Source organism: Seriola dumerili, unplaced genomic scaffold (genome assembly GCF_002260705.1).
Source record: "Seriola dumerili isolate Sdu_G_001 unplaced genomic scaffold, Sdu_1.0 BDQW01000050.1, whole genome shotgun sequence".
In the NCBI taxonomy this organism is placed as follows: Eukaryota; Metazoa; Chordata; class Actinopteri; order Carangiformes; family Carangidae; genus Seriola; species Seriola dumerili.
Genome location: NW_019174305.1, coordinates 1107294 through 1122344, shown reverse-complemented (window position 1 = coordinate 1122344; position 15051 = coordinate 1107294). Strand labels below are relative to the sequence as shown.

Genomic DNA, 15051 nt, shown 5'->3' with positions numbered 1-15051 from the left:
CAGCATCTGAGTGCCTCCATCTATATATGTGGCTCCTATACATACTAGACACGCACACATATAGAAAGACACAACAGTAACACACACAAATGTGCTTACATGCCACACACACACACACACACACACACACACACACACACACACACACACACCGTTCCACAGATAACACATCATCTTGCTACTCATTGTAAGTCATGAAAAGAGGCACAGAGGCGGCACACAACACACACTCCTTCTTTGTCCTTCTAAACACTTTGATGCTGGGCTCAGTTAGCCCTTTGCTGAATATGAGCCCAGGCTCAAATGGGAGTGCAGGGGTCAGTGCCAACAACTGTCGGCTTGGCAAGGTGTCACTGCCAGGCTTCATTATCAGAGCTGGAGACAAAGTATAAGAGCCAGCAGCTGTTGGAAAATCAGCCTGTGTGAAGGGCCAGTTAAAGATTTCTCATCGTTTAGGGTTGATCATAAAATTATGATCAAGCTAAGAACTCTCCTGATGATTTTATAAAGTGAGCTCTGACGCATTTTGGTTTTACTTTACCATTAGGTGCCAGAATGTATTTTAAGGAACGATGTTATGATGCTCAAATTATGTATGCAGTGTGCGTGTTATAGTACCGACATTATTTAAGCTGTGAAACACGTCTTGCTGTCAGAGCTGTGAAGGTTGCTAATGTGCTGTCTTGCCAAACACGAGATTAACAACAACAACAGCAACAAATTGGCTTGCGTGGCCAAAAGCAGACTATAGTAAAAGAGCCTTAAATTTGGCATTTGGCTCCTTGTCTGTCAGACTCTCACTGAACTTTTATAATCCTGTCTTTTGTCCTTGTTTTTATGTCCTCACCTCATTGGCTGCTTTTTAAATGAATTCCTTTATTTTTGATGACTTTCTCTGTCCATTGTTTCTGTCAGTACTGGACAGATATTTACCTTTCATGGAACCCAGAGAGCTACCCCGGGGTGCAGAACCTTCGCTTCCCTTCTAATCTGATATGGGTTCCAGATATCCTCCTCTACAACAGGTATGTTAAAGCTGCCTTGTGCCCCAAGACTTTTAAACAGCCGAGTCCTTTTTACTCAGTGTCCAACACAATGTGATGATAAGAGATTTTAGACAGAGTGACTAATGAAACAAATAAACCAAAAAAAAAAAAAAACACTCAAAATTAAACTCATCATCAATAAATAAATAGTTCCGTTATTTTCTTGATTAATCATTTTGTTTACAAAAATAGTTAAAAAAGGGCCATTATCATTTCTTAAAACGGTGTCTTAAAATTGCCCAATTTGTCAAAAGACAAGTCTTGCACTTAAAGATTATCAGTTAACTGTCATGTATGATAAAGAAAAAAAAAAGTCAAATTCTCACATTTGAGAAGCTGGAAACAGCAAATGTTTGGCATTTTTGCTTGACTGAATTGTTACTAGGGATGAGTACAAAAACCAAAATTAAACAGGCCCCAGGGCTGAAGACGAGAGTATCGATAAGCTGACGTTATCGGTTCTACACTCAGTACTTGAGAAATTAAGAAAATAGAGTTCCTGTTTTTTAAAACATAGGGCATAAAAGCGCATTCTATCTCACCAACTCCGTTTCTGATTAAGACACTCGTCTATGAATGACGCATTTTCACTGTTCCCAACCCAGAGGCGAGACCTCTTTCTCTCTGTCTCTCTTTCTCTCTCTCTCTGTGAGGGGCGGGGGCAGCTTTGTGTCATACGCCAGAGCACAGCGCAGCACAGAGACACAGACTCTGCTCTTAGTGTCAATGGCAGAGAGAGCTAAATGTTTTCAAGTGTGGTTCAGTCTTTTGAATTTAAGAGCAGAAACACAAGCGATCCCTGGAAACATCCAGTGAAAGTCTGTTACACACAGATGGAAAAACGTACAGTTCACAGTTTTCGACCGACTAGCTTGTAGTTCATGCGTCAATGTGTCATGTGTGTTCTGTATGCTGCAGCCTGGAGCCACACACAGTAAATTAAATTATACAAACATGGGTTAATGATGAAAAGTAACCGATAGCTATCTGATTGTTATGGGCACGTTCTTTTCTTGTTAGTTTGTTAAGCAATGCTATGACAAAATAAGCAATGTTAATACTATTCTTCATTTGTTTTGTTTTTTTCTTACAAAATGACAAAAAAGTACCGATAACAGTACCGTTAAAGTACCGGATCGATAAGTGGGAGTACTACAGTACTAATACAAGTATTAGTACTGTTAAATTCTTAACGATACCCATCCCTAATTGGTTCAATCTGCAATCTGAGTGGTTCACATTCTGACAGACAGGGAAGTTCTGTTTTATTGTCCAAAGTAGCAGGTGCCTGTAAACATACATACATACTTTGCAGCTAGATCTGTCCTGAACCAAATTAGATATTGATTCTGGAGATAGAATGTTTCCTTTTTTCAAATTTCAGGGCCATTAATGCCTAAAACTAAACCTACACAAAATGTTAATCCATGTACAGAACTAATTTTTGACAAGACGTCACAGAGCATCTTAAAAATTCTAAACTCACAAAATGACATAAACAATTAATCAATCATTAAAATAATTGCAGTTATTCTCCTGTTTATCAGCTAAACATGAATTGATTAATGATCTCAGCTCTAAATATCCACTTGAATATTCTACAACTAAAATAGTCATGTAAAAAGCGTACAAATGATTCACAGGAAATTATATTCAATATTTTATAATGTCACATCAGAATTAAGCATTAACTGGTCATTTTACTGGTCAAATGAAATCCTTGTTCCACAGGCGTACAGGATTTCTACTCTGTACTGACAGAGAAATTTGTTAATTCACCCTTTTGCATTTAAAATCACCCACACTGTAGTTTTACTCTCATGAATTAGAGTGGTTATTTAATAAAGTATATTGACTCGAAGCAGTGGATGAAGAAAGACGAATAATAAAAGCTCAGTTTTGCTGCTAATTGTAACCGTACCTACTGGCCACAGGCGCGATCAGCACAGTGGTTAATCTCTCACTTTTTTCTGTTCTCCTCTGCTCTCCTCTCCTTCTCCTTTCTTACTTCTTCTACACCTATTTGTTTTCTGTTATACAGTACATGGGCAGATACTCTAGATTGCCTGGGCTCTGTTTACCCAATAACACAGTGTATAGACATTGTCCCCAGATGAAATTTCACACATGGATACTGCCCCATTTAATGAGATGATTGAGCCGATTCCCTCTGGGATGACATAAACCATAACTCCCAGGGGCTTTGCATCTGTTGCCTGTAATGGGCAGTGCTGTAAAAATTGGCCTACTGAAAGCAGTGCGTCAACTGGTTGGAAATGTCAACAGAAAAGCCATTGAAAATGTCTAATAATGTGTCCAGTCTGAGAAGAATTACTGTATATCAACTTTATTTAATTTCTGTATTGTACCTTTATTCATATGCAATATTTTAATCTGTTTTAAACATCGTTGTATAATTTCACCATGTCTTTGAAGCAGAGTCACTCTCATATTGAGCTCTCAGAAGAAACATTCATCTGGCTGAACTAGCGTCTTTTCATACCTTTGTCAGAGAATGAGGATTTGATATCAAGAAAGAGACAATCTGTCTCTTGAGCATTTTGTTGGTTTCTTTGATTCAGAGGTCAGTCTAACAGAACCTCTGTCCTATTCAACCTACTAAGCCATTTTGGCTTTCTATTATTTGGATGGAGATGAAGCTCCTTGCCTGTGCTCCCGCTGCTTGGCCAGATTACAAAGATACAAAGAATTCAGGTTGCTAGGTGTTTTGTGAGATTGATATTCACAACGTGGTTTGGACCTTCTCTGGTTTAAAAACAATTCAAGGACCTCCCAAGTCTGCCAGTGAGCGACTTGATTACTTTCCAGAGTCCTTTGTGTTTCAGCCTTTATTGTGGCACCAATTTTGTCCTCAGACACAAGCTGCTTTCAGATATTTATTAGATTTATAGACAGCTGCCTACATGGTAAACAAATCTAAAACATTTACCCTCTACAAAACAGCTTTGACGTACTGAAAAAACAACAGCAAAACCCAACATGACTTTACCAGGCACAAAAAAGATACAGGTCTTAAACAGGTCTATATATGCTTACCTTGCACAGAAATCTAGTTTCTATTTTTAAGTTCTTATATCTCTGGAAGATTTCAGAATTTTTGGACCTGCAAGACTAAGATAGATATACAGTGTACAAGTTTCAGTACATTAGATAAAATTCAGTAACAGGGGGAAAAAAATTACAAAAAACAGATGCGCTACAGTCTAGTCACGTTATTGCAATAGCAAGCTTTTCTTCCAGTTTCACACAGCAAAGTGATGGAAGACAGTTCTGACTTACTAAACATAAATCAAATTACTGTGCAAGGAAATTCCATTTGAGGGAATAAGTGGAATAAGTGGTGTGTGGTGCTGCTGTTTATGTGTCTAAAACAGCTTTTTCACAGTGTTACTAACTGGAAAAGAGGTTGTGAGATTGTAGGCCTTTTTTAAACTGTCGAGCCCCAGCAGAGCATATGTATGTCGTTTTTAATGTATGAATCCTTTGCGTTACTCAGAATCACACATACTGTCTTTCTTACCCAAAGAATCACACTGTAATGAGGCAAAGACAACACGATACAAGGCAGAGTTGAAGCTGATTGATGGCGCTGGCTTTGCAGCTCTACCTTCAAGGTGATTGAGGATTCTTAAATGGGGTGGGTGGCAGGGATGACAGATTTCCAGCTTAGCTCGAGTTGCGTGTGTGAGAGAAAGTGAGACAGAGAGAGAGAGAGAGAGAGAGACAAAGGGAGAGAAAAGGGAGAATTTTGGCTGTCTAACAGGGATGATACAGAACATTAAGCAGCTTACGGTGGGGATCAGCGATCACTAACGATAACGACAATATAGTCCTGACACAGACCCAGATTGAAACTGACATTCCTTATGCATGCAGTATAAATCATGAGTACAATCATACATTTCTATTTTTATGAAGCAAGGAACCAAGAAAGAAAGCCGACTAAAAACTTGAGATAAGAATTACTTTCACTTATTACCATCGGGAAAATTAGGTCATTGCAGTATCAAGATTTCAGCAGGGACAAAGTATGAGAAACACAAAAAATGTATAAAAAGTAAAAATGTAAGCCTCTTAAATAATGAAGAATAAAGCAGATTCATGTCATTCTCAGCTTTTACATATACAAAAAGCAATGGACTTTGTGTTGTCTGAATGGAGATCAAAAGTGTTGTTTAGGTGTTTCGAATGATGACAATACCGTCATAAAGAGGGGGAAAACCAGACATCATTTAGGCCCTGTTCAGACCTGGCATTTACATCCATCTCGGGTGATCTGATCACAAGTACACGTGTGAATCCAGCCATGATGCACTGAAGACGCATATGAGATCCAATCATTCAAACCACATTTGGAGGTGGTCAGGGCCACATGTGGCCATATTCTTTTAGTAATGTGAACACAAATGCGCCCTGGGCCACAGTGAAGGACCGCCTACTCGACTGACCTCCTCTGCCACAGTCTGTTTAGTCCCAAAGCAGTTTCATAATGAAATGAAAATATTTGACCAATTCCCAAATCCAATCTCAGAAAGCTGTGTGTGTGGCTTTCCAAAGGTCTGCATGAAAAAACGCATAAATGTGGATGAGGCCAGTCTGGAGATGCAACAGGAATTTCAATGCAATGCCTGGTCGATCACGTTCGTCTATCTACCCTTTGCCTCACAATTGTCAAGACAAAAGAGTTTTGGTGTATGATAAGCCTTCACACTCATAGATCTGTAAGTCAAACTGGACTATTTCATGTCTCGTCAGCACCTGAAGCAACACAAACGGGACCAGATCAGACCAGACAAATAAATCACTTGTCAGACTGTCAAACGGCACTTCACACGTTGGAATACAGGGGGCAGTGTAAGGCAATTTTTCAAACTTCCTGAAACTGACAATCTGACAAGCACGTCAACTTCAGGCAACAGTTGGCGAGGTGCTATACTGTGAACGCCCCTTCTTCCTGCTTGTAAGATTCATTGCGTCTTGCCCTTCCCTAAGACAGCAGCTATTTTGTCTCACCCTGGAGTGTGGCCATTCGCAGCTATAAACACTTCTAAACATGGTTTACACTTCATATAAACTTGTTTGTTTCATGCATAGCCTTGTCTGAAGGGCAACCTTTGGATCAAGCAACCTTGCCTCAGGTCCCCTACTTGAGCCAACCCTTGGAGGGGAGCTTGCAGCCGTGCCAAGTAAGCCCACCTCCTGTAAGGTTGGGTGTACGGTTCAGGGCCCTGTCAATCAAGGGAATGGCGAAAGCCCTGGTGTCCTGACCTCTGACTGTGAAAACTGGTTCTGGGAGCATGGAAAGTCAGCTCTCTGGTGTGGAAGAAGCTACAGGGGGTCTAGGAAGTGGGAAGATGCCAAAGGTCAGAAGCCCCAGGCTGAGTGCTGCTATGTTGGAGATTTCTCTGCAGAACAAGAGGAGTGACTCTGTGTGACTACGTGTGACTACACAGCAAACAGCAGTTCAAAGAACTTTCTCGGAGTCTCTGGGTAGGTCCATTACACTACCCGGGAGCTACAGACATATTGTTTGATCATAATGTAGTTTGTAAAACAACACCATAGGACAAAAGTCAATTTTTGTCCTTGATGCTATTTCAGGGCTGCACAGTGGTGCATTGGTTAGCGCTGTTGCCTCACAGCAAGAAGGTTCTGGGTTTGAACCTGCCGGCCGGGGCCTGTGCGAATTTTGCATGTTCTCATCGTGCCTTCCTCCCTTAGTTGAAAGACATGTAGGTTGGGTTGATCGGCGACTCCAAATTGCCTATGAATGTGAGCATGAATGGTTGTCTCTATTTGTCAGCCATGTGATAGACTAGTGCCCTGTCCACGGTTCACCCTGCCCTCGCACAATGTCAGCTGGGATTGGCTCCAGCCCTTCCTGCCACCCTCAAAGGATAAGCGTTATAGCTAATGGATGGATGGATGTTATTTCATTCGCAGAGAATGTGCAGAGTTTTACAAGTTTCCACTATAATAGATGCAGGATAGTCTGTTTTCTAAGTCCACAGCAGGGTAGTCTCTCAGAGTTGGTGGAGGATCTAAAAGGTAGACAGCTGTATGTTCTGTATGTGCCTTGTTCAACCCAGCAACAAACCAAAACTCTTTTCAGATGAATAATAAAGGAGCCATTTGTCCTGTACCAGGCATAATTTTGAATATTTCACCATTTACAGACACTTGGGAGGATGCCACACAAAGGGGCTGACTTTCCTTCTTTCATTGTGTTTTTTATGTAAATAATGTAAATCTTCTCTCTGTCCAGCTGTTTGCTTTACATGTAGAGATGCTTTTCCTTGAGAATCTAGACTGTATGGTGCTGTATTTCCTGGCTTTGAAAGCATCTGTTGATGATGATGATGATGATGATGATGATGATGATGATGATGATGATGATGATGATGATGATGATATTTTAGCAATGTTTTTAAAGGAATTAAATGTAAATGCAGGTGACGCCATTTCATTGAGCCAGAGGGTATTAAAGCAGTATGTTCTAGATATATGTATTCTGCCGGGGTGGAGGAGAAAGGCATTCTTTAATTTGCATAAAACTTTATTATTCAGGCCTTTGTGGATTTCTTTAGGAGCACACTTAAAGAATGTCCATATCGATGACTGATTACTCAGTGGTTTTAGTAGGCTAGTCACTTCTACCGCCGATTATCTCTTGTTCTTTCTCTTCACTATGGTGATATCTTCCTTTTGACAGCATTATTTGTTATGCAAGAAGATAGCATATCATTTTCTTTCAAATTTTTTTCTTTTGTTCTTGGTGAATCCCAGTGCAGGCAAAAGGACTCAGTTAGGATTCAATACCTTCATCGTGCATTTATCTTTTCCACATGGCATATGACCTTATGGAAACATGTTCTACTTAGTGATTGGATTAAGATGTGGTTAAGGTTATGCATCAAGGAATTCCCTAGATGCTTATGTGAGTTTGCTACTCATTGTTTAGCCATGGTATAAATCTTCCCATGCTATGACGTTCGCCAATCCAGGCATTGGCTGAACTTTAATTTAAAAGAACCTCTCTCACATTCACCGTTTCCTGCATTTGTGTTTTGATAGATGGTTTTTAGAACAGGAAATTAATCCTTTCACATTTTAAATGCTAATGCCACCCAGTTAATGTATATGTTAGGTAGATGTATTCCAAATAACATTACAAGACTAAATGCTAATTTAGTTCATTTATTCCCAGCAATGGATAAGAGCAATTGCAGCTGTTCCAAAGTATTCTCACAGCCTCTTTGTTTTTCCACCCTACGCTCAGTGAAAAGAGTTATTAGATTTAGATTATTGATGTAGCAGCTATAAGTCTGCATTGGGTAAAGCGTTGTCCTGTTATATGCCTTCTGGGCTCAGTCCCAGTGCACTTTGCTAAAATTTATGTTCTACTTGTCTAACAAAAAGACTTCAGGAAGACTTTCAGCATGCCCCTCATTTCTCCCTCTGCTTCCAGTCTGATAGTGTAAATGGTAGTAGCAGTAATAGATGATAGTGTGAGTCAGACTATTGTCTGGCACTCATTCATTGCTCAAATTGAGGTGCATTCATTCTACAGTGTACCTGTGGGGTCACTGCATACTGAAAGATATTAATAAATACCGCACTAGTTCTGAATGAATATTATCCTGCCATCACAGGAAGTCTTTTATTGTCTCATTACATCTGTCAAAAAAGTTTTATTTTCAGTCCTGTACATTTTCTTTTTTTTTTTTTGTCCATCAGCTCCTGTCTGTTCCATTATTCAGCACAATACCAGAACAGATCAGTCTTTTCTTAGGCACACTGGTACTTTGAGCTAAATGCTGATGTCATCTCTGACATGCTCACACTGCCAACGCTAACATACTGATGATTAGCACTTTTAATATTTGCCATGTTCACCATCACATTAGCATGCTGACATTTGCAAATTAGCAATAAAATAAAGTACAGATGTGGCTGAAGGCAATGTCATTAGCTTTTCTGGTAGTTCATCATGAATCAAAGTACTGGACAAATTCAAATTCTATGATGAAAGGTTTAGGGGACCAGATAATGATTGCATCTCACTCTGTGGGGGGCATCAGTATGTGCAGCAATCTGTCCAACAGTTGTCCAGATATTTTATTCAATATTAGAAAATGTTAACGTCATGATAGCAAGAGGAAAAAAAAATCAAGGGATCACAGTCATTCAGAGCCATGCTGCTTGGTTAAAAAGTACTTAACATATTTCAATTTCACTTTATGGGACTTAGTTTATGCACAGAAATGACCTTATTTCTTGAAGGTGTGGACATAAACTGCTATAACTACTTTAGATGAAAGATGTGTATGTCAGGTGTGAGATAGAGCTACAGCAACATGATAAAAAAATTACTGCTCATTACTTGGCGGCCATGAGCCTGAATTATTTTTGTTGAAAGCCCTAAAATTCCTTTAGGTTTTCTCCAAAAATCATGGTCACTGTAATTGTTTGTCACTATGTGTATTTTAATGCAGATTCAGATTTAAACAACAAATGCAGAGGTCTGTGTGGCCTCAGTGCAGGGATCTGCACTTCAGTGCTTTTCTGTTAATGAATACTTGTTAACTGAATGTCTTTTGAAATCTGTCCCTCAGAAAACTCTTGTTCAAGGTATTGAATTAACCGGGACGAAATGTTTCTGTTTGTTTTTACTGTACTACAGCCCTGACTGTCCCCAATATTTGCAATTACAACTGTAAGAACATCTGTTCCCAGATATGTACAGCCCTATGGTTTTACTCTCTGACAGAAAAACACAGATGTAGTAATTTTCTGGGGGGTTATTTTTGTCCTTGTGAAAAATGTGTAATTTTCTGATTATGATGTCCGTACTTTGGTTTAGGTACATAATGCCTCTCTGTTTGAAGGACGTCTTGATGGCAGACAACCATGTTTGTTTACGATGATCAGCAAAATTAAACCCTGTCTGGGTAGATCAACACTAATCCCCCTCGTATCTCTATGTCACCTTCATTCTCACCTGCTGTTTATCGTCTGGGTTCCTCTTTGCGTCTGTTTTTACCTTTCTACTTTCAACTCTACGACCTCTGGCTTTTAACTTCTCTCTCATTTTTTTTCTCTCAGTCTTTCTTATTTTCTTGAACCTGCTCTAAATGCTCCATTTTTGTTTTAATGTTATATCCAAGCACTCTTCTCTGTCCGCAGCGCTGATGAGAGGTTTGATGCAACGTTCCATACAAATGTGCTGGTCAATGCCTCAGGGGCCTGCCAGTACATCCCACCAGGTGATGCATTCAAGATCTTCTGTGTCTTCTCTTTTCACTGCGTTACATATCCCATATATCCTTTTTCACTGTTGTTAACGTGGCTGTATTATCAGACGTGACGATCGCAGTCGTCTTCACAAACACAATTAGCACTGTCATCATCATTATCACATTATCACAACAACCTCCTCACTCTCACTTAACTCACTGAGTGCAACTTTCCCAGTAAGCATGGTGATCTTCAGGTAAAAATACTGGATTAAATTTTGAAAATTGAAAGGATTTTAGACGTCTAAGTTACATGTAACTCCTGCTTCAACTACATACATTTTATTGCAGCTTTTATCATAGGACCTTTCACATGTTGAGACACAGGCACTGAACACTACTGAAACAACAGCCACACACAGCCTACATATAGAGTACATCTTATGATTTTTACTTCTCAGTGAAAGTAGATTTTTACTTATTGCAAACCAAAACCATGGTGACTGTGTTTTGTTTGTTACACACCATTAGTGAGGAGGGACGTACTCTGATGAGTAACCTGACTACTACTACTACTAAGAAAGCGTGTACATTAATGGTCTTATTTTTAGTTCATTTCATCAGTTGTAAGATTGTATGTTTTATTTTTCTTTGACACAGTTAAATTCTTAGTAGGTTTGTATTTAATTTGTCAGTAAACTAGGCTGCAGTGTTGAGACTTATGTCAGGATTTTACAGTAATTTGATGAATTCCACTGTGATACATCAAAAATAGTTTTTCTCAAGTGGAAGTGAAATGCCGAAGTTAATTTTCAATGAATCAAATTATGAATCAAAATAAATAAAGCACTTTTTAAAAAGTAACTTTCTCAAACACATCTCTCCAGGCATCTTGAAGAGTACCTGCTACATCGACGTACGGTGGTTCCCATTTGATGTACAGAAGTGTGACCTGAAGTTTGGCTCCTGGACTCACAATGGCTGGCTGCTGGACCTCCAGATGATGGATGTAGACATCTCTACCTACATACCCAATGGGGAGTGGGACCTCGTAGGTAAGAGGAATAAGAGACAGGCAAATTAAGATGCATTCAGGTGCATAACACCAGTAAAACAAAACAAAAAGGAAATCAGAGAGATCACCCTCAAAATTACTGATTTTCATTGCTTTCCCAAAATGTGTGTGTTTTACCAAAAAGTGGTTAATTTAGAACAAATTAACAATTACCTGGTGAGTGAAAAGAGTTTTAAATGAGCTGTTTATTACAGCAAACTACAAAAACAAATTGAAAAGAATCTGCATACTGACATAACATATAAGACTAGAATTATCACCTCCACCAATCAGCCAAGTTGCAGGAAATATGGTCACAATCTTCCCTTCCTGAGTTACAGCATTGAATAAGTGTTTTTGCAGAACATTATGATGTAACAGTGAAGTTGACCTTTGACCAATTGGATATAAAATGTCATCACTTTTTTGATTACGTTTGTATTAAATTGTGTCATAATTAATGTATGAATTTGTGAGTTATGGCCAAAAATGTGTTTTATGAGGTCACAGTAACCTTTGACAACCAAAACCTAAATCAGTTCATACTTGAGTCCAAGTGAATGTTTGTGCCAAATTTGAAGAAAGTCCCTTTGGGCGTTACTGAGATATCGCGTTTACGAGAACGGGACAGATGGACAGATGGACAACCCGAAAACATAATGCCTCCAGCCCTGGCTGTCGCCGGCGCAGAGGCATAATGAGGTGTGAGGGCTGATGCTGAGAGGGATTAAAATTACATATGAGTATTTGCAGGATATGCCTGAGCATCAAATTGAATCTGAAAGACTGATGAAGAGTCTGACAGAAAGACTTCGATATCAGGTCCTTCATGTCATATTCCAGGGAGTAAAGACATCCAGTCAGTGTCACCCAGCTCTGACAGCAGGTGTTTCAGTAATGTCAGCTTCCTGGTAAGATGCCATTCTCACTGACATTTTCCTGTCTATCAGTCCTGGTTAAAGAGTGCTGCTGATAGCCTGGAGAATATTGTTGCTGTTTAGTGCAGCTGTATCCACACAATTTCTTCCAGTTGATGAAATCTTGGACTCTTATACCCTTTATTATATAAATGTATTTCATGAGGAAAACTCAAACCTTGTTTCTAATTAGTATAAGATGAGTCCAATTTCAAATACATGACCAACAGGTTTGTTTTACTGCAGCTCAAAAACCTACATTTGTAAGTTAAATTTGTTGTTTTGGTCAAAAAGGCCAAAACCTACATGAAAGTTGGGTGCCTTCTTAAAGAAAGTTTTACTTTTCTTTAAGTAATTTACATTGCAATGGATTCCTGATGTGATATCTGCTTATTTCCATAACATGTATCTGTCAGTGATCTGTCTTGAGTCAGTAAACAGTGGGCAGTCAGGGAATTAAGGGACTAAGGGCTGAATGATTCTCATTGTTTAGAGGATTTATTTTATTGCTAGGCATGTCATAGCAGCACATTGGGATTTCCCACCATTCCCAGCAGCTCAGTTTATTATTCCTTGTGTTACCTTGTTTCTTTCTTGGTCCTACCTGTCAGTTTCTCTCTCTCTCTTTTCCCAAGAAACAAAGAAAGAGAAAGACTGACAAGTTCAAGAAAAATATAAATATACTGATTCTTTCTCTTTGTTCCCTCTCTCTCTCTCTCTCTGTCTCTGTGTGTATGTGTGTGTGTGTGTGTGTGTGTGTGTGTGCAAATGAAGAACTCTCATCATCTCTAACCTAATTTTGTGTGTTAATCAGAGGGCAACAGAAGAGTTCATATTCATACACACAAACATGCGTACACACAAAGTCAGCGGACCCAGCTGGCTGGGGGAATGAAGGGGGAAGCCATGGGTGTGTGTGGTGACAGCTGGCCCAGGGATGGTTCACTTAATTCAGGCACAGCCAGGCGGCAAGCTGGCCAAGAACACACACTGTCCTGGTACCTCAGAACATACCCATGCCCATGCCAGTGAATACACATACACCCAACCAACCCCACACACACACACACACACACACACACACACACACACACACACACACACACACACACACAGGATGTGGTGGATGCATCTGCAGGTCGGCAATCCATCAAATTAGTAGATGGCTAACAAAAGCTATTTCTGTTCAGCATTCAGGTGACACAGTTTAAATGAAATGAAATGGAATCCATGCAATTAATGTGAATTGAATTTCACTGCACACAAACACACACACACCCCCTCTCTGGGCTTAAATCAAGTTTGTTTTGGTGACATCTCATCCCAAATGAGTTGCGTATTTTGAATATGTTCCTGATTAAATATCAAGGCTTCATTCAGAATTCAGAATTACTAAACACAGCTGATACAGACAGCTGTGCAATGATGCTTGAACCTTAATCAAATCCATGGCACTTGATTTTTACTCACCATTATTTGTTGACTAACGCACAAGTAACTTTCCATCACTCTTTCACACAGAGACACACACACACACACACACACTCACACACACGTTTGAATTTGAGCAGACCAAAGTGATTTAAATGTGAATATGCCAATAAGACAGATAATGAGCAATGGCGTACTTGTGAGTGGTTTGTAACAGTTTTGGAGGCATAGTGAAGTGATTAGACATTGACTCAAAATCTGAAGGTTGCAAAGTTCAGATCTGAATGTATGTTAAGCCTGTACCATAAAACTCATGTTTACTATGTATGTTCACACATCCAGTAAACATACTGTATGTTCATATGTATTTGTTTGCAGGTGTGACTTGTCAGTGTGCAGATTTACAGTTATATAATCTTTCTTCTTGCTAACTTTTTCTTAATTGCCATTTTCCTACCCTGGTGCACCTGCTGGGCTCCATTACAGACGAAAAGCAATAATCTGTAGCTAATCAACCACAGATTCAGAAAACAAAGTCTGTTGTTGAACAGGAATCTACCATTTTGCAACAACATTAAATTTGCTGTGGAAAAAACACAGTATTTCTGTAAAGCACAAAGTTAAGGACCTGGGACTTGACTTTGGACCTCTGTCTGACAATAGACGTGGCTGTGCTTTATAGTGATTTTAGATTTAGCTAAAATCTATTTTCATACACAAGGTGAAACAGTGTGGAGTAGATTACTGTTCTATATAAAAAAGATTGCACCATTACATCATTGTATTATGCTTGTATTTGCTTTGGCGGGCCACATCCGGCCCGCCAAAGCAATTGGAGTGGCCCACTTAACGATCCCAGACAATCCCTCTAAACATCAACCAATTTTTATTAAATTGCATTTTCCTATCATAACATCATAACATATCCGTACTTAAAGGTTGGCATTCTAATTAAAATTGACCATAGTTATGAGCTATTTATAGTTAATAGTGGCTCATCTTCACCTCCTCACACAATGGTATATTCTGACGTGACTTTGATCGTGACCGAGCCAGCGTCAAGCTGCAAAGTTCTGAGGTGGGAATCTGTCATGAAGGTGATTGTGTCCTGCATAAACTTCATCAGAGCAAACGGACTTAAACACAGGCAGTTCCAAGCCTTTCTCTCCGAGCTAGAATCAGCCCACGGAGACGTGCTTTACCACACTGAAGTCCGCTGGTTAAGCCGGGGCAGAGTTTTGAAGCATTTTTACCACCTGCTACCTGAAATCAATGCCTTTCTCCTGACAAAGGGAAAAACTGTCCCAGAGCTGATCGACACAGAATGGAAATGGGACCTCGCCTTT

General features: G+C 39.5%; 1 protein-coding gene across 1 annotated transcript in view; it reads left to right on the top strand.

Annotated features, from left to right (window-relative positions):
• LOC111217889 (neuronal acetylcholine receptor subunit alpha-7-like) overlaps nucleotides 1-15051 on the top strand; it is a 43007-nt gene that overhangs the window by 14228 nt on the left and 13728 nt on the right. The window contains exons 4-6 of the mRNA XM_022739910.1: nucleotides 916-1025; nucleotides 10254-10333; nucleotides 11191-11358. Coding sequence (XP_022595631.1) covers nucleotides 916-1025; nucleotides 10254-10333; nucleotides 11191-11358 — 358 coding nt within the window. The remainder of the gene's footprint in view (nucleotides 1-915; nucleotides 1026-10253; nucleotides 10334-11190; nucleotides 11359-15051) is intronic.